Raw genomic sequence first — 24,932 nt, forward strand, 5'->3', positions numbered from 1 at the left:
TACTCAGCTAATTCCAGGCACAGCTAGAGATAGATACAACGTTTATAGCATGTAACTGCTGCCTAAAGCCAGGGCATTTGATATGAGAAGAGAAAGGGGCCTTTAGCAAGGATGTGGGACCAGGTGATACAGCATTGAAGTTGTACAAAAGAGCTAGAGTTGACCAAGAAGGACTGCAAGGAGTTAGTTACGTTGATGGCTGCTATGAGGTCAAGTAGGCATAGAATGCAGTTTTCTATTATTTTTTCATTCCCTATTGTTAAATGTTTGCGTTTATTTACACAACATTTGGTTTCAAAAATATTATAAACACTTCTTCAATGATTTAACGTAATCTGTTCACTTGTTTCTTTAGAAACAATTTTTAAACATAAAGTTTTTAGTTCAAAGGTCATGAACATTTTTAAAGCTTTTGAGACATGGTAATATGTCCTTCAGAGAAACTAACCAATTTATATTCCCATCAACATTGAAAGTATCATAATGGTAAGCAGTATTATTAATTTTATTTAATAAACTTGATCAGGGTAGATGGAGACCTATGCAAGAATAAGGAACAAGAAGACAGGACTTCTTTCTGAGATGGCATTCTTTACATTCTAATTTAAAATGGAAATTGTAACAATTTGAAGTAAAAAGTAATTGTTTTCTTTTCATCCAGATGTGGTAAACTACAAAATACATTGTCAGTGGGCTAATTTCTTAAAATCTACTTGTACTTTAATTTCTCTGTAAGACACGTACCACAGAGAATTGCTTCCATGCACTTGTATTTCTTCCCTCCGCAGAAGTAATTGCTTTTTTTGGAATGTTTTGACAGAAGAGAGATCTTTGAGAAAGCACCTGTAGAAATGTCTTTCTCTGAAGCAGAGTATCTGACTTTACAGCTGAGAGGAGAGTCATCTGTGTCCAGATTATTTCATGTAAAAGCAGAAACACTTAGCCTCGTTCTAGGCCATTCCAGCAGTTCTTAAATGGTCTTACTGTTTTGCTGCTGCTTCTAACCCTTTCAACTCTCCTATTAGAGTTGTTAGCACTTTTAAGGCCTTGGCATTTGCTAATACCTCTGGCTAGAATGTGCTTCCCTACCTGCATGGCTTGTTCTGTTGAACCCCTCAAGTGTTTGGTCAAATGTTAACTTTTGGCGAGTAAACCCCTTTCTTATCCTTTACCTGCTTTCCTTTATCACCATAGTGCTTGCACAGCACCTTTAACCTATTTAATATTTGCCTCTCCATACTAAAATACAAGATTCATGACATCTGAGATATTAATTTCTTTTGATCACTGTCCAAAAATAGTACCTGCATATTGTAGGCACTCAGTAAACATTAATGAATTAATAAATGACTGAACTCTTCAAACCTCAACTGTGGTTGAGCTCTTTAGACTCTGTGTGACAACAACTGGCCCATAGGATAAAGACCAAGTTCAGTATCACTCACAAAACCTTTTGCAGCTTGGTCTGGCCTCTTAAACTTTGTATCCTACTTGACATTGTTGAAAAAGGCACATCACCCACATTGTGTCCTTTGCCTAGAATGACCTTCTCCCCTTTCCTGTCACTTTCTCCTGTTTTTCAGGAGCCAGCCTAAATGTTACTCCATGTATTTACAGGCAGAATTCCTTCCTCTTTTCGCTGTTCCTGAGATACTAGGTCATGCCTTTATTATAGCATTTATGACAAAGGATCATCATTATTTGTATCTCCCTCTAGAATAATATTTCATAGTACTTAACAGCCAGGAAGTACTTAAGATACTGGGTAAAACCAATTTGAGGGATAAGGCATAAATACATCAGCTCTACCAATTGTTCTGTGAACTTATTTCCTGTTACTTATAAATGTTTTTTTTGTTTTTTTTTTTTGAGATGTAGTTTCGCTCTTGTTACCCAGACTGGGGTACAATGGCGCAATCTCGGCTCACTGCAGCCTCCGCCTCCTGGGTTCAGGCAATTCTCCTGCCTCAGTCTCCCGAGTAGCTGGGACTACAGGCACGCGCCACCATGCCCAGCTAATTTTTTGTGTTTTTAGTAGAGACGGGGTTTCACCATGTTGACCAGGATGGTCTCGATCTCTTGACCTCGTGATCCACCCGCCTCGGCCTCCCAAAGTGCTGGGATTACAGGTGTGAGCCACCGCGCTTGGCCAATATATGTGTATATATATGTATTTACCTTCCAAACAATATACATACAGATTTTAAGAATATATATATATATATATGGTACTTATTTCAGTTTGAAACAATTGCCTCAAGTGAATTGATTTAAATTTTCTAAGTTATTGCTTGTTTTCATGCTGGGCCTAAAGTGTTGCCTTTTTTCTTTTATACTTCTATAGTAAATTGTACAATAAATACTTGTAAACATGTCGTTTAAAAAATACTACAAATATACCTAATTTAATTATTTGGTATGTATAGTTACTCTATAAGGATTAAAAAAAACCTAAATGATTTATCTTTATGCTTAGGGAGTACAGCCTTCAGTTAGGAAATTGACTGTTGTTACTATTGTGTGTCTGAATTGATGAAAAAATTACATAAGTTACATACTGTCGGCTCAGAAACCATTATACAATAAAATATTTAATATTTGAATGAAATAGAAATCGCCTTGAGTTTGTGAAATGTTTAAAAATTCATGAATTTAAAAATTATTTTTTTAAAAGTGATTTTTCTTAAATGTCTAAGATATTAGGAAATATTAATGATATTTTAGCTGGCTCAAGTGGCTAGTCGCATATTTAATAGGTTTTCCACTTGACTTTTGAAGAGTTACTAGCATTCCTAGAGTTACCTAAAACACAAGACTTACCTAGTCTCCTTCCTTAAAATCTAAATTGTTCCTCCTCACTTTACCTGTGTAGCCCTGATTTAAGTGAATTCATTTCATGAGGAAATGAAATAAATTTAGCATTTCAAAAGGTTGCAGAGACCAGCAGACTGAGTAGAATTAATAATCTGATTTTAACTAATTATGATGTCTCATTTCACTTTAGATCTTGACTTTTTTTATAGGACTGTAGAACGTTTTTGGTAATTATACCCAGTCAGCAATACCCAGTCATCTAAGTTAGACTTCTTGACTTTCTTGTTGCCATCACTAGTGAGTCAAAAATTGATTCTTCTACTTGGAGCCATCAATTTTTCTTTCTTCTTTTCAGTAGCGTATTTAATTCATATCCTTACCTCTTGCCTAGACGGCCTCTCATACTAGGCATGAAGTGCATTTTTATTAAGCAGTATCCTACCCAAACTCCTTAGTCAAGAGGCTTCACCACTGGATCTGGTGTGCTTTCCCACTCTTGCCACTCTCCAGGCGGGTACACACACCTCAAATTATTCAACATTTCGTATATCTACTGTTACTTTTGGACATATTAGCTCTTTGTACAAGTTGTCTCATCTAGCCAAAATATAAAATACTTACTCTTTTCTGCTTGGCTGAAATATTACTTCTTCAGAAGTATTTGTTGTTGCCTCTAATGTGCTCCCACAGCTCCTTGGAGCACCTAGTGTGTGCGTTTAAAAAATATTTATTCAGCAGGTAATGTCTCCTGTGAGCTAGCCACTGTATTTGGTGATAAATAAGAATCTCTGCAGTTAAAAAAATATTATCTACTAGATTGCACAGAGCTTATAGTGATTATGTACATATCTGATTCCTGCACTAGTATTTGACTCTGAAGACAGGGACAGTTTTTTTTTTTTAATCACCTGTCTTGATACATACATTATTTTAAATGAGCTTAGGTCTGAAAATGGACCTTGAACATCATCTAGTTTGGTTATCTCATTTTATAGATTTGTATAGTGGGGGAAAAAAACTGAACTGAGAAAAGGTTATAGGATTTGCTTAAATGAATTTAGTAGAACAAGAGGGATTAGAACCTTGAGATTCCTTGATATCCATAATTTATGGACTCAGCCTCAGAAAGTTAACCATGATTCAGATTATTTTGTAGCTCACACATACTTCTTAAGGAAGTTTAAGAAGAGACACTTGCCTGAAGTGGTATGTTAAGAAAGTTAGGCGGTGATGTTGACCCTGAATACATGTCAGAATGTCTAAAGGTATTTGTAGTTGTCAAAGTGGTATAGGGAGGAGGTGTTACTGGCATCTCGTGGGAAGAGACCAGGATGATACCCAATACCCTACAATGTACAGGATATCATTAATGTCAAGGTTGAGAAACCCTGAGTTAGAAAATAATAGGGAATTGGGCAGAAGGTAAGTATCCTTTGTTAAGAGTATTTGAAATTAACTGAAAACAGAAAGAATGGCAAAATGAAAACTGTAGCATGGATAGTTCTACTTAAGGTACAGAAAGGAAGTGGTGAAAAGTACTGGATAGGCGAGTTCTTTTACTGGCCATCATCTGCTTTCATGGGTCAAAGTTGCCTCTCAATGTGTATGAATGAAGTGAGAGTTTGGCTTTTCTTATGAATGGATATTTCTAAACAGATAGCTGAAAATTGAGGAAAATTTATGTAAGACAAGTAAAAATTAACATTTTATGTTATATGGATTGATTTCTTTTTTTAAACAATAGGTAAGTTTATATTCTAACCAACTAGGATTTTTCTCAGGAGCACATGGATGAAGTATGTTCCTCACAGCTTCTAACTTCAGTAAGGCGCATGGTTTTGACCCTTACTCAGCAAAATGATGAGAGCAAAGAGTTTGTAAAGTTCTTTCATAAACAACTTGGAAGTATATTACAGGTAAGAGTTTATACTTGTATGATTTACCAATATGTACTATGCAGTAAGGTTTTTTTGTGGGGAACACATTTTCTTGCATTACACAATTTATTCTGGTGGACATCCAATTAGCATCCACTCGGGATGATGTAATACTAATTTGGGTTGTCACTTGGTTAAAAAAATATTGTATCATTAGATTCTGTTTGTATCTTAATTTGGGCGTGTCTCTTATAAGCTTTTACTGGTTTGGTTTTTCTTCTCCTTAGTGAAAACATTTTTAGTTTGAAATGTTGAGAAAGTATTCTGTGACTTTTTCTAAAATAATTGACTAAAGTAATTTGACTTGTCTGGGAAATTTCAGAAGCCAAAAACCAGCTGATCGTAGAGACTTTTTAGGCTGTATCAGTACCCAAAAATTATAGTTAGTCAGTGGTTCTCAACTAGGGGAGAATTTGCCTTCTAGGAGACATTTAGTAATGTCTGCAGATACTTAGTTTATCACAGCAGGTAGTGTAGAGAAGGTAGGGAGGGCTGAGAGGAGGACAGGTACTGGCAGCGAATGGGTAGAGACCAGGAATCTTGACAAACATTTCACGATACACAGGACAGTTACCCACAGCAAATAATTATCTGGCCTTAAATGTCAGTAGTGCCAAGGTTGAGAAATCCCATGTTAAGTGTTAATAAAATTACCTTGTTTCCTCCATATAACATCTTTACCTTTATATTTAACTGGATATTTTCCCATTGAGATAGTTCATTGATGTGTAATTTTACTCCAAATTAGCTCATAAATTTTTTTCATCTTTATTACAAAATTTTCTTATGAAATGTTATTTTTAAACCTTGGGCTTGATGCAAATTTATATCAGTGTAATTTTCCATTTTGTTAGTATAAAATATAAATTGTCCTGGCCTGTTAGTACTAATCACTAATACATAATTTATAAGGACAATGAGACATTGATGGTGTTGTGCATTGTAGGACTCCAGCTCCATTTTAGAATAAGGCTAAAAGAAATTGTAATTTAAATGTATTTTATCAAGATCCATGTAGCCCTTCCTCAGTTTTGCCTACTATGATAATTATGGGCAGATCCCAAAGCATTGGTCTGGAAATAAGATTTTTTTCTCAGTCTCAGGTATGACTGCTTTTCTTTCATCCCATTCTTGATTTTTTCACCAGAGGACATACACGAAGAATAAAAGATAATTTATATTAAATATTGCCCAGAGTCTTGAAATTTTTTTTTATGAGCTAGAGCTTAAATTACCATCTTCTACATTTTTCCTTCTGAAACCTGTTCAGGAATATTTTTTCACAAAGCACCCAGCATATCTTGTATGTTTTACCATAATGGTGCTAGATAAGGCAGTGTTTTGGTAGGGCAAAGGGGCAGTTGTTCAACATCATAGTAGTTTGCCTGTTCTCTAAATAGCATAGTCCGTATTTTTAGAAAGAAAAAGGAGTGGTTTTACGAAAAATGTGTAGCATATACTTACTTATTTGATGATTTTCAACCCCAGATAATCAAAAGGGTCAGAATCTAGTTTAAAGAGAGCTTATTCAGGCAACGAGTTTGAGGACAGCTGCCTGTGAAGCACAGATTCCAAAGAATAGACATCGGAAGTTTGGGATCATTGATATCAGGGGTCCCCAACCCCCAGGCTGGTGAGCTGCAGGCGAGTGAGCAAAGCTCCCCCATTGTTGTCATTACCGACTGAACACCCAAACCTCTTGTCAGATCAGCAGAAGCATTAGATTCTCATAGGAGTTTGAACCCTACTGTAAATTGTACATGTAAGGGACCTAGGTTATGTGCTCCTCATGAGAATCTAATACCTGACCTTTCACTGTGTCCCATCACCCCCAGATGAGGCCATCTAGTTGCAGGAAAATAAGCTCAGGGTTCCCACTGATTCTACATTATGGTGAGTTGTATAATTATTTCGCTATATGTTACAATGTAATAAAGGGCACAATCAATGTAATATGCTTGAGTCATCTCGAAACGTACACCCAACCTCTGGTTGTTGGGAAAAATGGTCTTCCGTGAAACCAGGCCCTGGTACCAGAAATCTTAGGGACTGCTGGTTTATGTGGACAGAGTTTAGAGAAGCTTAGCAGAATTTTAGCATTTTTCTATATAAGGCTTAATGCATTCTTACAACAGTCCAGTTGAGGTGATGTTTTCCTTTCAGAAAAGGTAAAAGATGTAACAGTCCTTGAGTCCTTCTGCCACCTGATCTGACTTAATCTGACTTAGGTACAGGACAATAAAGGAGGCAGTTAATCTGTATCAAAGATCAGTGATTAGAAGGGAGGAGGACTGGTCCCTGATCTCTCCCCTAGTCATTTACAGAACAACAATGAGGAAGAGAATGCATGTTTTGTCTAAGAAGCAGAAATCACCAGCAGTCAACTTGCCAGGGTTTAACTTCCTTCTTAACATAATGAAGGTAAAGGGTGTTGAAATTCTTTTTTTTTTTTTTTGAGACGGAGTTTCGCTCATTGTCCAGGCTAAAGTGGAATGGCACAATCTTGGCTCACCGCAACCTTCTGCCTCCCGGATTGAAGGGATTCTCCTACCTCAGCCTCCCGAGTAGCTCGGATTACAGGCACCTGCCACCATGCCCGGCTAATTTTTTGATAATCTGATTTTTTTAGTAGAGATGGGGTTTCATCATGTTGGCCAGGCTGGTCTCAAACTCCGGACCTCAGGTGATCCACCCACCTAAGCCTCCCAAAGTGCTGGGGTTACAGGCGTGAGCCACCGCACCCAGCCGAAATCCTATTTTCTTTTACATGATCCTATATATCAACTTGAATAGAATTGAAGTTTACTTTTGAAGAAAAATTTAAATTGGAATGGTTTACTCAAGTAAAGGAGGAAGCTTTAAAATTAGTATTTTAATGGTACCATTTAGAGGTAGAAGACTTTGTATTTTTTTCTCATAGCACTTACAATTTATTACTGTAGTATATATGTATCTCCTATACTGTCAAGGAGTTTTTTGGAATTAGGAATTCCTGTTTGAATGCGTTTGTGCCCAGCAGTTATATTAAATAGCAACTACCTATGGATGGCCATATATATTCTTTTCCTGCCCTTGTATGTATTCTTTTAGTAGGAATAGCAATATTCCTATTTAGTAATATAGCAGTATTCTTTAGTTCTAAGTTTTTCAGTACTTAAAAGTATATTGTTCTACAATTGAAGTTTACTATCATCTTTAACGTATTTTGTTTATCTTTGAATAGGATTCACTGGCAAAATTTGCTGGCAGAAAACTGAAAGACTGTGGAGAAGATCTTCTTGTAGAGATATCTGAAGTGTTATTCAATGAATTGGCTTTCTTTAAGCTTATGCAAGATTTGGATAATAATAGTATAACTGTTAAACAGAGATGCAAAAGAAAAATAGAAGCAGCTGGAGTGATACAGTCTTATGCCAAAGAGGTAAATAACATTTATTGTGATTTTAGAATAAATGGCTCATAAATACAGTTCTTAATCATTACTAAGAACTAAAGTCATATTTTACCTCAGCAAAAGTAGTAGTTTTTAGTAATATCAGTTAATCACATTGTAAGCCATTATATATGCTAACCACATGTGGAATCTGAGGAGTAACAGCACTTGCTAAAGATCAGGAATACAGACAGGAATTGATGTTAAAAATGAACATTGTCAGATAATCAGTTCACATTATCATCCTGTATTCAGGTCTCCAAAGAAAGAGAACTGGGATCTGGTCCTGGGCCAGCTGCCTGCCATGGCTGTCATCAATCCCTATAGATTCTCTGAGAATATGCATTACCCAGAGGTGACTCCCAGTCAACACAAATGCTTATTGGTCAGGGCTTTGGTTTTAAATCCCTATAGTTTGTTCTATCTTGTCAAATTACTTTTGATCACATTTGAGACTGGAGGCATACCTAGAAGCTTTTTCCCTAGATGTATGCCCATTTCCTGACCCTCTTTTAGGAGAAGGAAACAAACCAAGACTCAAACAGAAAGAGATGGACTTTGTTTCTTAGAATGTAGACAAAATCAGGCTATCTTTTTGATGATGTCTGAAATTTATTTATATGTAGAAAATAAACATCTCAGCCATTGCTAAGAGCCTGAACAAAATAAAACAGCATGATACCATAATAAATGATTGGAAAGTAATATAGGCCAGTCTCAGGTCTAGAGAATTGCAGAATATCTAAGCATATTGCTAAATTCTGTGTAACCGATTTGTTTTAAAGGCAAAAAGGATTCTTGAAGATCATGGCTCACCTGCTGGAGAGATTGATGATGAAGACAAAGTATGTGCTAATTAATTTTTGCCTAAAAATATGGCCGGGTGCGTGGATCACAAGATCAGGAGTTCAAGACCAGCCTGGGCGACAGAGCAAGACTATCTCAAAAAAAGATAGATTTGCCTAAAAATAATGCTTTTGAAACAATATTATTTTAACAGTGCTTACCTTAATATTTGAGAGCACAGCAAATCGTCAAATGGCCTTTCTTCTGACAGACTTCTTTTAAAAACAAAACTAGACTATCAAAAATGGTTCTTTGTATTTTTTGTTAGTGATCATTATTATACCTTTTACAGTTGTACTTTAAGGAATTAATTACTCAAATATATTTGTGTCTAGGACAAGGATGAGACTGAAACAGTTAAACAGACTCAAACATCTGAGGTGTATGATGGTCCCCAAAATATAAAATCTGATATTTCTGATCAAGAGGAAGATGAAGAAAGTGAAGGATGTCCAGTATCTATCAGTAAGTTTAAAGGCTCTGTACTATCTGTATACATTAGATTTTTTGTAGACCATTTATTGGAACAATTTATTGGAGTGTAATAAGTACAGAATTAAGTGTCAAAGAACCCTGATTTCGAATTTCACTGTGACCCTGACTAAATTATTTGGCCTTTCTGCACGATACGTTTTCTAGTATGTACTCTTTGAAGATTTCAGTACTTTATATAAAGCATCTGTGCCATGCAGGAATGCACTGAACGGTGGCTACTGTTAAGATTATGTGCTGAAATTTACTAAAAATTGTGTATTAATTAATTTAGATTTGTCTAAAGCTGAAACTCAGGCTTTAACTAATTATGGAAGTGGAGAAGATGAGAATGAGGATGAAGAAATAGAAGAGTTTGAAGAAGGCCCTGTAGATGTCCAGACTTCCCTGCAGGCTAACACCGAAGCTACCGAAGAAAATGAACATGATGATCAGGTATTCCCATATTTGACTGACACACTTCCATCAGCCTTAAAAATTTTAACGGCCGGGCGCGGTGGCTCAAGCCTGTAATCCCAGCACTTTGGGAGGCCGAGGCGGGTAGATCATGAGGTCAAGAGATCGAGACCATCCTGGTCAACATGGTGAAACCCTGTCTCTACTAAAAAGACAAAAAATTAGCTGGGCATGGTGGTGCATGCCTGTAATCCTAGCTACTCAGGAGGCCGAGGCAGGAGAATTGCCTGAACCCAGGAGACGGAGGTTGTGGTGAGCCGAGATCGCGCCATTGCACTCCAGCCTGGGTAAGAAGAGTGAAACTCCGTCTCAAAAAAAAAAAAAAGAAATTAACTACTGGAAGCAGATCTTTCTAGAAAATGTCAAAATTTTCAGCTTAAACGAATGCAAGCCTTATTAATAAGATTTTAATAAGCATATTTTTTGTAATTGCTTTTTAGAGACAGGGTTTTGCTCAAGGTAAAATTGTAGCTCACTGCTCATAGCCTCAAACTCCTGAACTCAAGCCATCTTCCCACCTCAGCCTTCCAGAGCTCTGGGATTATAGACACGAGCCACCACACCCACCCAACAATTCATAAGTTTTAAATTACACAGAGTTTTTAGTGGCATGGTTAAATCTCACAGTGGCCCGCTTCTTCCTATTTGAGTTGTGAGTGATTCCATTGTTCAGCATGTCTACACTGTTTATACTATCTACTTATTAATCAATTAATAGCCATCAGGTTAGCAGATGGACTTGCAGTATCACAGTGTTTGTGTTCAACCCTTATTGTTGTTATTGTTGTTAATCTCTCACTGTGCTTACCTTACTAATTAAACTTTATCATAGACAAGTTTCTATGAGGACAGCCAGTATAAATGGGGTTTGGTAGTATCCACAGTTTTGTAACATACATTTTGTGGATAAGGGGGTACTTTTAGATACGTTATTTTCCTCCCTTGTCCAGATTTTATCCTCAGGTGTTTGACATTTTACAGTGATATGCCATCTGTTTACGAGTCTTTTTTCATGCATTTGCAATGCATACTTAGTGATAGTTTTCAATTTGTATCATGTCCTGCTGTTTTGTAAATTTTTAAAATTTTCTTTATTGCTGCTGCACATTTTTCTTCCTTCTGTAATTAATATTTTCAGATATTATTAGTAGTCATGGATCTAATTTTTTCTTTTCCTTATCTATCACTTGTATGAAATTATTTTTATTTCAGCTGTTGAATTTTTAACTTCTACTTTTTTATAGTGCCCTGTTATTTCACAGAAGCAGTATCTCCTATTTTTAAATGTCTGCTGAACCTTGGTTGTTTTTATTAAAGTTCTTTTGGGTTTCCCTGTAGGGCATCTGGGGAGATAGCCAGCATTTTCATAGAAACTCCTAAAAGTCAGTATCTGTTGGTATTTTCTTTGAAATGGTTTAGATTCTGCAAATTAGGATCCTTTGCTGTCCTGCTGTTGGCATTCTGAAGCTAGATGTGGGAATGGGGCTGAGGTCCTACGTTTAAACAGGCATGCACTAAATTCTTCTGTTTTCAGTACTCTTATTTAGGTTGGTGCAAAAGTAATTACCGTTTTGGTCATTCAACAGCAAAACCCACAATTATGTTTACACCACCCTAATACTTTTACTGTGTCCTTATTTGTGCCTCTGTACCCACACCTCTGCTCCCAGTGGCCCCAGGTCTGGGCTCACTCGTTTTTAATTTCTCTAAAATATAATCTGCCATTTTCTGTTGAGGTTGGAGGAGAGAGGTGGCCACATTTTCCTTAAACGTTTTTAACTACCATCACCAGCCTACCTCAACATCATATGCCTTCCTTTCTAGATGTGTTACTTACAATTATGAAGTGAATCTCAGTTTTTGTTTCCTGCTGAAAGCATTTAGCTTTGTTGATCTTCCTTTTTCACTTTCATTCACTTAATGTCTGCATATATATAGGTATCTTTCGGAGTCTGAAAAAAAAATTTTTGAAAATGAAGTCTTTATCCCAGTTTTTTTTTTTTTTTTTTTTTTAAAGAAAACAAGGAAACCCTTTTACTTAGCCATCTTGACATCACAACCAAAGCCGCCTCCTTGAAACAGTTTTATAAGATACTTTTATATTTCTTTGTATGAAGGTCTTGGGTTTGACAAAAACCACACATTTGTAACCATCTCTTTTATAGTGACCATGTTTCAGGCCCTTCTATTAAACATTTTTCTCTTCTAGGTTCTGCAGCATGACTTTGAAAAGACAGCAGAAAGCAAAAATGTCCCATTGGAACAAGAAGCCACCAGTAAAGGTAAGAAATCTAAATCTTTGATTTTAAGATAATTTCCATTTGTTTAAAAGCAAAAAAAAAGTCCATAAAATGTTAAATTCTTAGTTTGAAAATACTTTCGACCTGATGTGTATTTTTCTTCTGCCTATAAAACATAAGAGAAATTTGTTTCTGCAAACAATTATTAAAGAAAAGGTGACAAATATTTACCACACAGATAAAAATTCTGTTAAAGAACATCTTTAGATACAAATATGGGAGATTTAAAAAAACATATCCATTTGTAGGCTTTATTCCTGGAAGTCCTAATTTGTTAGAAATCAGGTGGATTTGAGGAAACTGCTTTTTAAAATGCTCCCAGATCATTTTGAACAACTAAATTTGGGAACTATTGATAACAAAAATTTGTAGTTGCCTTTTCTTTTTGGTCTTAAATGTCTTGATGACTCTTGTTCATGCATATTGTCTTTCCTAGTGTAATAGTAAAATTTAACATTTATTGCATTACACTAATATTGAGACTTTCTTTTGATGACAGATAACCAAGATAGTTCTCCTGTGAAACCCTGTTACCTCAATATCTTGGAAAATGAGCAACCTTTAAATAGTACTGCGCATAAGGACTCACCTGCTACTGTTGATTCACCTAAACAACCTAATCCTTTGCCGTTACCTTTACCTGAAATTGAAACCTTAGTGCCTAGAGTCAAAGAAGTTAAATCTGGTCAGGAAACTCCTGAAAGCTCTCTGGCTGGAAGTCCTGATACTGAATCTCCAGTGTTAGTGAATGATTATGTATGTATTGTTTACATTTCCAAATATTTGTACTTTTCATTTCTGTGCATATTTCTTCATTTTCAGGTTAGCATTTTCAGCATGTGAACCAAACTCCATTTTGTGTTTAGGTTTAGAACTTGTTGGAACGTTTTTCTTAGTCACACTTAAACTTTAGTAGAAGGGTAATAGTGAATTAGGATGACCATCTCAAACCCCACAAGCTGTTGTATGTTTTGTAGTTTAGAACCAAAGAGATGAAAAGAGTTCATTTTAAGTTTGGATCTGAACTGATAATTATATATGAACCATCTTTTATACTAGTACCCATTCTTGACTTCTTAACTCTTTAGAATATTTTGCAAATTTTAAGTAATCCCAAAGGTTTACACTTGGGATGGGAAATAAAAGTTTGACAACAGAATTTTATACAGTGAATGACAAAAAAAAAATATACTAGGAAATCTGCATGATCGTATTAAATAAAAATTAAAGTAGAGCCCAGATCTGAAAAAATACCTAGCAAAGAAAAGCAAAAACCTTAAAAATAGTTAATCTTGCTTAAGCTGCAAAAACCTAAATCAAACCTCACTTGGGTCATGTTAGAACCAAAGCTTCACCCCAGCCAGTCATGAGTAGCCAGCCTACATACGGTTATGTGACTAGGGACTTTCTAACAAGGTACCTGATAAAAGACAATTTTGTAATTGCAAACCAAGCAAATAATTCATTTTACTTCCACATTTTCCAAATAAATACTTCCCTTTGATATTTTCTCAGTGAAAGACTAAATTGCTTTTCGTCTAGCTTTCCCAGTTCCTGAATTGCTTTTTACTCAAATAAACTCCAAAATTTAATAGTGCCTCAGATTTTTCTTTTACAGTTTGGTGTCAGAGTGGGATTCGAAAGAGACCCCACTGTGGCCTCCGGAAGCATCGAGGAACCAGGCGAAAGGTACTCATTCCTCGCTGCATCTGGAGGTCCTGGCTAAGTCCCTCTCGGATTTCAGGCCCCACAGTTTGTGTCCTGAGCTCTCTGAGTTTATTTGAGTAATTTCATTTTTTTTTTTTTTTTTTTTTTTTGATCCAGAAGTCAAACTAGGTGTTTGACAGTATCCACAGTTTTGGAACATACACTCTATCTTAAAGTACCCCCCCATCCATAATGTTATTTTCTGCCAACTTGTACCCAGTTGGCAGCCTCAGGTTGGTGAATTTTAGAAACAGAGTATTCCGGGTTTATTAACACCTAAGGAGTCTGGGACCCCTCTTTCTAGAACTCTAGCAAATTTTATGTTTAGAAATTATGGACCCAAAATGCTGCCTTTCTACAGAAATAGTTGCACTTTACCAGAGAAGAATTAAAGTTACAGTGGAAAAGTTTTAATCTAGGTAAATTTATTTAAGGGGACATTAGAAAAGAAGGGATTCCAAATGCCTCAGAAACAAAAGATATAATTCCAAACTTGCCTCTCTAAAAGATTCCTTACAAAACGCAAGTAAGACAGGCGAAAAGCATAAGCAATGAATTGATGACAAAAATAAATTGTATGTAAGGAGTGACTTCACTCTAACCTGTTACTTTGCTTATCCTCCTCTAGCTAATTATTCTGAATCTATTAACCCATTTTGTTCAGTCATTTTAATCCTTTTGCTCAATTACCCTTTGACTCTGAGGATGATGACAGAAAGGAAGTTAGGCTAATGCTTTATTAAGTTAGACCCTCAGGACACCCAGGTCTGGCTCCTGTAACTACTTTTACTTCTGGATCAAAAGCTGAACTCAGAACCATAGCAAAAGATTATCCAAATCTCAAGGAAAATCCAAAACAGTTTGCTGAGGAGTTTAGAATTAGAATGACCCTGGGCTTTCTGATTTGTCAGTTTATGTGCATGGTATTAGGTGCTGGGGAAGCATATTAATGGATGACTGCAGCAGGATGGCATAAGTCTGAGAAAAGTATAGCCAGTCCTTCAAGAGCTACTTCTGTGGACAGCCCAAAAGATGCTAGGAAAAAAACTGGAAAACATTTCGAAGGTATCCCATGGTCTTTCCACAAACGATTGACTAGTCCATTATTCAGTCATATAAACATAGAAGAAGATGAATCTATTTCTGATTACAGAGCTAGATTGGAAATGTCATTTGTTAAACATCCTGTCTTAAAATACCGCAGGGAGTATTTCCTACATGAACTGAAATGGTTTTATTCATCAGTAGTCTCTGACTAGAGTCTGGTTACTTCATTAAAAAACACGAGATTGGATGACAGCTTGCTAATATGGCTACATCAGTCACCATAGCTGAAGATTTTGAGACAATGTTAGAATGAGAAAAAAAAATCAGTGTCTGTAAACAGACCACTAAAGAAAAGATTGTCCACTAATGATCAGTTTTCTAATGGACCTACCCCTACCCATTTTGGGCCAGATTGTTTCTTCATTAAACATCAGACCTAACACCATAAAAAACCCTAGAAGAAAATCTAGGCAAAACCATTCAGGACATAGGCGTAGGCAAGGACTTCATGACCAAAATGCCAAAAGCAATGGCAACAAAAACCAAAATAGACAAATGGGACCTAATCAAACTCCACAGCTTCTGCACGGCAAAAGAAACAGTCAGTAGAGTGAATCGGCAACCAACAGAATGGGAAAAAAATTTTTGCAGTCTACCCATCTGACAAAGGGCTGATATCCAGAATTTACAAAGAACTAAAACAGATCTACAAGAAAAAAACAAACAAGCCCATTCAAAAATGGGCGAAGGATATGAACGGACACTTTACAAAAGAAGACATACAGGAGGCCTACAAACATGAAAAAATGCTCATCACTGGTCATTAGAGAAATGCAAATCAAAACCACATTGAGATACCATCTCACACCAGTTAGAATGGCGATCATTAAAAAATTTGGAGACAACAGATGCTGGAGAGGATGTGGAGAAATAGGAACACTTTTACACTGTTGGTGGGAGTGTAAATTAATACAACCATTGTGGAAGACAGTGTGGCGATTCATCAATGACCTAAAAATAGAAATCCCATTTGACCCAGCAATCCCATTACTGGGTATATATCCAAAGGATTATAAATCATTCTACTATAAGGACACATGGACACAAATGTTCACTGCAGTACAGTTTACAACAGCAAAGACCTGGAACCAATCCAAATGCCCATCGACGATAGACTGGACAGGGGAAATGTGGTACGTATACACCATGGAATATTACGCAGCCATCAAAAACAATGAGTTCGCGTCCTTTGTAGGGACATGGATGAACCTGGAAACCATCATTCTCAGCAAACTGACACAAGAGCAGAAAATCAAACACCGCATGTTCTCACTCATAGGCGGGTGTTGAACAATGAGAACACATGGACACAGGGAGGGGAGCGTTACACACTGGGGTCCGTTGTAGGGAAATGAGGGAGGGACGGGGGGTGGGGAGGTGGGAAGAGATGGCATAGGGAGATATGACAGATACAGGTGAGGGGAAGGAAGGCAGCAAACCACATTGCCATGTGTGTACCTATGCAACAATCTTGCATGTTCTTCACATGGACCCCCCAAACCTAAAATGCAATTAAAAAAAAAAGTTCCAAGGGTTCAACTCAGTCAACACCAATGGGACAAGGGATCCTCTGGTACGTTACTCTTCGTATGGCCCTTAAACATGGGAAAATGGAGGTCAGCATCAGTGGGAGTCATGTACAGTGTTGGTGGATACCAAAGCCACCATCTCCACTTTCAATCCCATCCTACAGCAAATTTCTTTGAGGAAAGAAAATGTTTCAGGTTTCACATCAAGTTCAGAGAATATCATGTGAACTAGTCCAGATGACACTTGGACCAGTTCCAGAAAAGCATGCTTTCCTACAAAGTGACACTGTTTCAGTAATTAAACACATTGGGACAAGATTTGCTGTCGAAATTGAGAGGGCACATAAAGTTCTCTTGGGAAGGAAAGTTAATTTTAGAGCTTCCTGACCCTTCTACACTTGAACTGTTCTACACTTGAACTGTTCTGTTCCCTACAAGCAGGAATTGAATTGATAATATTGAAACTCACCCTTACACCAACCCAGACCTTTCTGAAGCACCCAGATGTTTATGTATTTTTTTCAACTAACGAAGGGAAGATGAAAAGCGGTGAACCTATAAAAATCCAAATACATTATTCCAAGCCATGTATCACCTGTATTTGTTAGTGCTAAAATGACAACACTGCAAGGCCTTAATGGATTACACAAAAGTATATTTCTACCAGGTGAAGGAGGCTTTTTGTGAACTGCCTACCAGTGATGATCCATGACTGCCTTCCATGACTTAGAACCTGGAGATTGGATCTTTTGGAAACAACAGCAGAGAAAAATTGCCTTTGAGCCTCATTGGAAAAGACTATACCAGATGCTTCCCACTACTCACACTGCAGCAAAACTTTAGGGTTTTGAGCTTTGAGTCCATGTTTCGCAAGTAGAGAGAGCTTTCTTAGACTTTTGGAATTGGCAACCTATAGATGACTTAAAATTAAAGACATTTAAGGGAAAGCCTTCCCTACGTGCAGGTGGCATCGTGAAGTAAACAACTCCCCAACAACAATGGAACAAAACTCCATTTAACTTTTTTCATTAAGATTTGTTTTTGTTTTGCATTAACACAAAATGTTAAAACTTTTGTTAGAACTTTTACTACTCGAACCAAACATCCTCTAAGGTCTGATATTCAAATCATAGCCACTCTCACCAAATCAATTGCTGGCCATGTAGTCATCTAGATTAATGGAATCACAGCTAATACTGTAATCTGCTCCTATACACACATGGGTGAGCAATTCAGGAAACTGGTTTTATGAAAAGGTTTGGTATCCTTCCCTTAGCAAGTTGGTTGATATTTATGATTGACTAACTTTGCACTGGGAAGAAGTTATAAGATCAATTTTTAGGGCATATTTGAAAAGGAAACCAGAAATCCTTATTTGGTGATGGTAGCCAAAAATAATACATAGAAATCTATTTTATCCCTCTTCCTATTTAAATCATAACCATTCTACCTGGCAATGTGCAGATAGCAGATGTGACAAAGAATAACCATGACAGTCACATCATTCCCAACTGGTGGGTAATAGGATCTCCTTTGCCCCTTCAGTAATGCTGTGTTATTCATCTTGTATAGCAACAAAATACATAAATATTTTCATCTATATGGTCTGGACACTGTGGTTTGGGCTATTTCCTACCTAAAATGAGCAAGTATGACTCTTTAAATGGTAGTGAAATTCTTAACCTGAGGTGGTTTGTTCATAAAGTGATCCCTTACAAAAGAACTAGAAGAGGTTCTAGATTTTGTTTTTTTAAGATCCCTTTTTCTTTAGCTGGCAGTCTCTGAATTGGGAAAATCGCCTATGAATATTTCAGCAACCCTTGAAAAAAAGGTTTTAATGATACTTTAGATACTCTTCAAGCAATACAATCTGAGATGAGTAATTCGGCCTCAGTGGAACTCCAGTAGAAAGCTGCTCACAGGAAGGAGCTTCTGCCCTGATTGGTGAAAAGTATTGTTTTTATATTCACAATCAGGTACTGTTGACCAAAATTTAAAATATCTTAACAAATCCAAATTTTTCATCAGGTAAGCAAGGCCTCCTCCTTTGAGTTATTCAGTTGGTTAAATTTTGGCTCCTGGGAATCTTTGCCTAGAGGGATCTTTGAGTTCTTGCTACAGTTTCTGTGTTTTCTTCCCTTGTGTGTTACATCTTCCCCAGGGGTTTAAATGCTTTCCAGCAGCCACTCATTTATCAGATGATTGCCATCAGGAAAACACACTGACTACGTAATTGTTGATGGAGGCTGCAGGACTGAACCCCAACATACCTTTCAATGATAACTTTACCTGACTTTTCATCCCAATATCTATGTCAGTAGTGGGAGTAATGCTGTGCCACCTGGCCATCCCCAAGCTGAGAGGGCAGCCAAAAGAGGGGAATTGTTAAAGCAAAAATAAAATGGACACTAGGCCTGAAAAATACCTGAGCAGAAAAACCCCACATAAAACAAAGGCCTTTAAAGTAGGCTTGATCTTTCTTAAATTGCAAACGTAAGTAAAACTTAACCCAAGTCATTTCCAGTCAGTGCTTTTGTTGGATAGAACTAAAGGGAGTGTGAGACCAGCCTGGGCAACATAGTGAAATCCTGTCTCTACAAAAAAATTAAAAATTAGCCAGGTGTGATTGTGCATGCCTGAGGTCCTAGCTACTCAGGAGGCTGAGGCAGGAAGGTCGCTTGAGCCCAGCAGTTCTAGGCTGTGGTAAACTGTGATTGCCCCCACTGCATTCCAGTCTGGGCAACAGAGTGAAGCCATGTATCTTACCAAAAAAAAAAAAAAAAAACATTTTGTTCTTAAATATGTCTTTATAGTTATGATTTTATAATTTCCCAGAAAGGGGACTTAAAATCTTTCAGAAACATTAGTAGAAAGAGTAACTTTTAACTGTTTTGTTTGCCTCACTACCAGTAAAATTACACATTTAAAACTCTGAAAATTACCTGTTAGGTTTATTCTTATTATCATCTGACGATTTTGTAGAGTTGCCATAAAAGACATTTCATTGAAATTCAGTCAAAAGTAGATTATAAAAGCTCTTGAATTTAAATTTTAGTCCGGGATCCTACTGAATGTTTTTGTGTAAGGAAGTGAAATGGTCAAAGTTATGGGCTGTGAAGATTAATCTGATGACTATAGGATATATTGTCAAGATACAAGGCTCCTACTCTAAGTATGAAATATGAGGTGAACAAACGTAGGGTGAGTGAGAAATACTGCAAGAAGAAAAACCTAAGACTTCTACTTGGATAAACAATAGGAGGAAAAAGTTCAGGAAAAACACAGTTTGAGGTGATCATAAAAGAGAGTTACTAAATTCATGACAGTTTTCTAATTGAGCCTCATCAGAGTTGTTAAATGGAAAAATTTGTAAATGGTTACTTACATTCTGCTGGATACAGCTCTCATGTGTTCAGTAAACATAAGAAACGAGTTGTCTTCCTAACGTTTTTAGTCTTGGTGCTGTAAGTACTATTTCTTCAGCATGTATAAACTGGCCTGCCTTTTTTTTTTTTTTTTTTTTTTTTGAGACGGAGTTTCGCTCTTGTTACCCAGGCTGGAGTGCAATGGCGCGATCTCGGCTCACCCCAACCTCCGCCTCCTGGGCTCAGGCAATTCTCCTGCCTCAGCCTCCTGAGTAGCTGGGATTACAGGCACGTGCCACCATGCCCAGCTAATTTTTTGTATCTTTAGTAGAGACGGGGTTTCACCATGTTGACCAGGATGGTCTCGATCTCTCGACCTCGTGATCCACCCGCCTCAGCCTCCCAAAGTGCTGGGATTACAGGCTTGAGCCACCGCGCCCGGCTTTTTTTTTTTTTTTTTTAAACTGACAAAATGGTAACAGAAAGCTTGACAGTATGTACACAGATGTGATGTGTAGCTTTTCCTGTGAACTCCGTATTTCTGAATTATTCACAGAGCTAAATATAGAAGAAAACCAAATATGATAGAATTACTGATAATTCATTTTTTTTCTTCACATGGATGACTTTGGTTTAGATCTAGAGTATATTTTTTTTCTTTAAATTTATCTTACAGGAAGCAGAATCTGGTAATATAAGTCAAAAGTCTGATGAAGAAGATTTTGTGAAAGTTGAAGATTTACCACTGAAACTGACAATATATTCAGAGGTATTTGGCTGTCTTTAATTAAACTTGTCTTTATATAACAAATATTGTCAACATGAAGAATGATTGGTATTTTCAATTTTCATTCCAAAGGCAGATCTCAGGAAGAAAATGGTAGAAGAAGAACAGAAAAACCACTTATCTGGTGAAATATGTGAAATGCATACTGAAGAATTAGCTGGAAATTCTCAGACACTAAAAGAACCCGGTAAGAGTTACCAGTTTAAATTACTATATTGAAAATCATTGTCTTTATACTGCTATTGTGTTTTATTTTTTAAATATGCCACTATTTCCTGGGAGATTTAAGCCAAATACTGGAGAGATAGCATAATTCTATATACATTTTAGTTCAGCTGTTTATGAAACAGTATTGTCGGATTTTTTCTATTCTTAAAATCTTTAGTTTTAACATATATACATGCACATGGTTTGAGAAAGGTACAAAAATACTATAAATAGCAAAAACTCACTTTTTGGTACTGATTTTTAGGTCTTTAGGAGACTGTAACTCTAAATATTATATTTTATGATTCTTAATGTTTAAGATACAGATAATACCTCTTGTCTACCTGATGGCAAGTGTGTATCTACGCTTACCTCTCCTTTTTCTCTCAGTGTTCAGATCATTTTTAGTTGTTCTACTTTTTACTTTGTATTTTGGTTAAGTATATGTGCATTTTCTTGTTCCATCAAGTTTGGTCATTATTCCTCTGCTGCTGCTCCTCTGCTTTCTTCTAGGTTCTCTGTTCAGTTTTGCCCATATTCTTACATTACTAAAGTTATTAAAGTAAATACACTTATATAATTTAATGTTCTACACTTTCTCTGAGGATGTTTCTTTGTAAATATCATTCTTTGTGGAGCCAAGCAATAGTCTCAGATTTCTTTCTGTAGGAGTCTAATAGCACAGCTCTTGAGCCAGTGTTTCTTGTATCAGGGTCAATTTCTTTTTGTTACTCTCCATCAGTTCATCAGTTGATGAAAATCATGTGATATTTTATTGTGTTTGTTTTTCCTGGAAATGGAGTGAGGATAAGGATGGAGCATTCACATAACAAACCTTCAGTTAATTTCTCAGTTTTCAGCCCATTTCTACCTGTTAGACTATGGTACCCATCTCAGCTGCATCCTGTTGTAAGTATTTGAGCTGCAGCTTCCTCCACTCTCTTTGGGTATGCTTCCATCTGCTTTAAGCATTCTGGTCATTTGTTCATAGTCTCTATTCTGTTTCCTCACAACCAGTCTTCTTTTGTTGATCTAGATTTATTCTATTCTATAGTTCTTTTCTTTTCTTTTTTTTTTCCTAGTGGGGTGTTTTTAGAGAGATAGGAAGTAGCTGCTCAATCTGCCATATTGAATCAGGAACCTCACCTACTCTTTTTCACTGCGTGCTCTTAGGGGATTGTATTAGCAAGTTAAATTAGGATTTCCTTCATAATAACCTTATATTAAAAGTAAAAGCTTTAATGGCAGAGAACAATGTTAAATTCTAGTAATTCAATAAGTAATTTATAAAGCATTAATTATTATTCTGTTTTTCAGAAACGGTGGGAGCCCAGAGTATATGAGATGTCTTCAGAGGCTCATCTCTCTAAATAGTCAGTGCATATATGAAAACAATACTAAATAAACATCTGTTTTGATCTGTATAAAAATGTAAATTAGTTTGACACTGCATTTTTGATAGGTGTGGTAATTTTTGCCCATGGTTATTAAAAACATCAGTAACTCAATTCTGGACAAATTTAAGCCTTGATATACTGTGGATTTTCTTTGGAGGGGAGGGGGGTCTTTTCTTCCCCATTGTGACATTTGGTAACAAATTTAAAACTGTAGTTTTAAATAAAGTTGGGACTTATCTATAAAGTATCTTTTTTGGAAATTATGTTGAATTCTATACAGCAAGTCAATGTTTTATATAACTTAAGGCTGCTCAGGGAAGAGCAATGGTTAAGAGTTAGAGAAATGCATTATTTATTATAAAGCCCATCCATTAGGCCAGTCTTCCAAACAGTGCCAGTGCTGCTGCTGTTGGGTCTGATGTTCTTTTAGGTAACTGCAAGTCCTATTCCTGTGCAAGAATAGGGCAGATACTTACAAAGTTATTATAGAATATATATTAATCCATTGAAATTGGATAGTAAGTTTAGAACATAGGTTCTCAGTATCTAAAACTTACTACATCATTATCTGTTAGGATTTATCCTGTCTGAAAGGATTTACCTCTGTCTGAAAGTAAAAAAAAATAAGCTTTATGTAATTGAGAGATCTCTGCACAGAGAAGTAACATTGTGGTTTTTAAATGAAAAACTTAACTTTTTAAAGTGGTGATAAATAGAACAAAATTTATATAATAGAAAGAATCTATATGCCTTCAGATAAACTTGCCTTTTGAGATGGTAATTTAAGACCAAAGCATAGTAGCTGCTTTTTTGTGAAGTGAGGGAGAAGCAGATTTCCACATAAAGTACTGAAAATTTCTATGACTTTAAGTAAATCAGCTTTTGAAAGATGATTTACTTTTTATCCCAAATTGTCCATATACCCAGTAAGGCTTTAAAAAGCCAGTTAACAATGAGTAAGTCAACCTTACAGATTCTTCCTTAAATATGAATTTGTTCCAATAAGTATTTTAACTTTGTTAACAACTGAAATACCCCATAAAAAAAGAACTTGTTGAGTATTCCTTTAAAACTGTTACTTGCTGTATACCTCAGTATAAAGTCCAATCAAGGAGTATTAAATGAGGATTTCCCTACAAGGATATTTACTGTACTGCTACTTATATTATGGAAGACAATATATAAACTTGAATAAAACCTATTCAGAAAATTACCAATTGAGAATTAGGAATTCTTACCAAGTGGTCTAACTTCAGGTAAATTGGAATAGTCAAATTCTGTATCTTCTAGAGTTTAAGCAGAAAGGCTAAAAACTTTGTTATGGTACTCAAGCCAAGCCTTACATACTGTGGCTGTCTCTCTCTCTGCATGCATCTTAAAGGTAAACTAGAAATTGTATTTATATCTTCGTTATTACTATAGTACTTAAAAACCTTATCAAAATTGCTTATTTGACTTGTGTTATAGCTGCTATTATCTAAGTCGACTGTTTTTTTCTATTTTAGTAGATAATTTAGTTTTAAAATACATAGGGTTTGAGAGCAGATATATTTATTTAATCTGTTTTCTCTAGGAACTATTGCTGAAGGATTAGGCATTAAATATTTCTATTCTAATTTTGAAATTAAAAATTTTGGTTAGAGATAGAGGGAGAAAAAGTCAAAATGAGTGAGAGAAAACGTTATGCAGATTGAGATAATGCCTAAACTAGTGATCTGGCCAGACTGTGGAGGTACTCTTTGTATTTTATAACATTCACTTTGGGTAAATGCTTTTTCACTGTTAATAAATATATATCCTGTATACAACCCTGAATTGTATTTTCTTTTATAATTCACATACTCATTTATGTTTTAGAATTTATTCCACAATTGCAGCTTGACAGTTTTAAATGTAAAACAAAACAAAAAAGACAGAACATGAAAAATGATGTATCAGCCGGAAAGCTGATGTAACTTGAGATTTTTTGTTTTTACAATGAACAGTTGCTCTATTCTCAATCATGGATATTTTATATACTGTTCTAAGAATATATATGTTGAATAATGGTATGATAGAAGTCACTGGCCAAAGGAAGAATAAACTTGAAAGAAATATGTTTATTATACTTAACAGGCCTTAGAGAGTGGGTTACCACCAGTGCGGTGGCTCACGCCTGTAATCCCAGCACTTTGGGAGGCTGAGGCAGGTGGATCACCTCAGGTCAGGAGTTAAAGATCAGCCTGGCCAACATGGCAAAACCCCGTCTCTAATAAAAAATACAAAAATTAGCTGGGTGTGGTGGAACACGCCTGTAATCCCAGCCACTCAGGAGGCTGAGGCAGGAGAATCGCTTGAACCCAGGAGGCAGAGGTTGCAGTGAGTCAAGATTGCACCACTGCACTGCAGCCTGAGTGATAGAGCGAGACTGTCTCAAAGAAAAAGAAAAAAGACTACATGTTACATACAGCAGGGGTCCGCAGACTGCGGCCCCCTGAGGCCATTTATCCGGCCCCCACCGCACTTCAGGAAGGGGCACCTCTTTCATTGGTGGCCGCCAAGCGCGGCGTCACTCA

The 24,932-nt window shown here is 36.4% G+C and overlaps 1 protein-coding gene across 22 annotated transcripts in view; it reads left to right on the top strand.

Moving 5' to 3' along the window:
• PCM1 (pericentriolar material 1) overlaps positions 1 to 24,185 on the top strand; it is a 124,651-nt gene extending 100,466 nt beyond the window's left edge. For 17 of the 22 annotated variants that reach the window (XM_074383979.1, XM_074383981.1, XM_074383994.1 and 14 more), the window contains 10 exons: positions 4,584 to 4,730; positions 7,975 to 8,172; positions 8,970 to 9,029; positions 9,366 to 9,495; positions 9,797 to 9,957; positions 12,188 to 12,260; positions 12,778 to 13,034; positions 20,663 to 20,755; positions 20,846 to 20,960; positions 22,298 to 24,185. In XM_074383979.1, the coding sequence (XP_074240080.1) occupies positions 4,584 to 4,730; positions 7,975 to 8,172; positions 8,970 to 9,029; positions 9,366 to 9,495; positions 9,797 to 9,957; positions 12,188 to 12,260; positions 12,778 to 13,034; positions 20,663 to 20,755; positions 20,846 to 20,960; positions 22,298 to 22,323 (1,260 nt within the window). In that variant the 3' untranslated portion in view covers positions 22,324 to 24,185. The remainder of the gene's footprint in view (positions 1 to 4,583; positions 4,731 to 7,974; positions 8,173 to 8,969; positions 9,030 to 9,365; positions 9,496 to 9,796; positions 9,958 to 12,187; positions 12,261 to 12,777; positions 13,035 to 20,662; positions 20,756 to 20,845; positions 20,961 to 22,297) is intronic. The other 5 variants (XM_074383980.1, XM_074383982.1, XM_074383996.1 and 2 more) reach the window with 1 other exon arrangement.
• Positions 24,186 to 24,932: the final 747 nt, after the last annotated feature.

Source organism: Saimiri boliviensis, chromosome 13 (genome assembly GCF_048565385.1).
Source record: "Saimiri boliviensis isolate mSaiBol1 chromosome 13, mSaiBol1.pri, whole genome shotgun sequence".
Taxonomy (NCBI): domain Eukaryota; kingdom Metazoa; phylum Chordata; class Mammalia; order Primates; family Cebidae; genus Saimiri; species Saimiri boliviensis.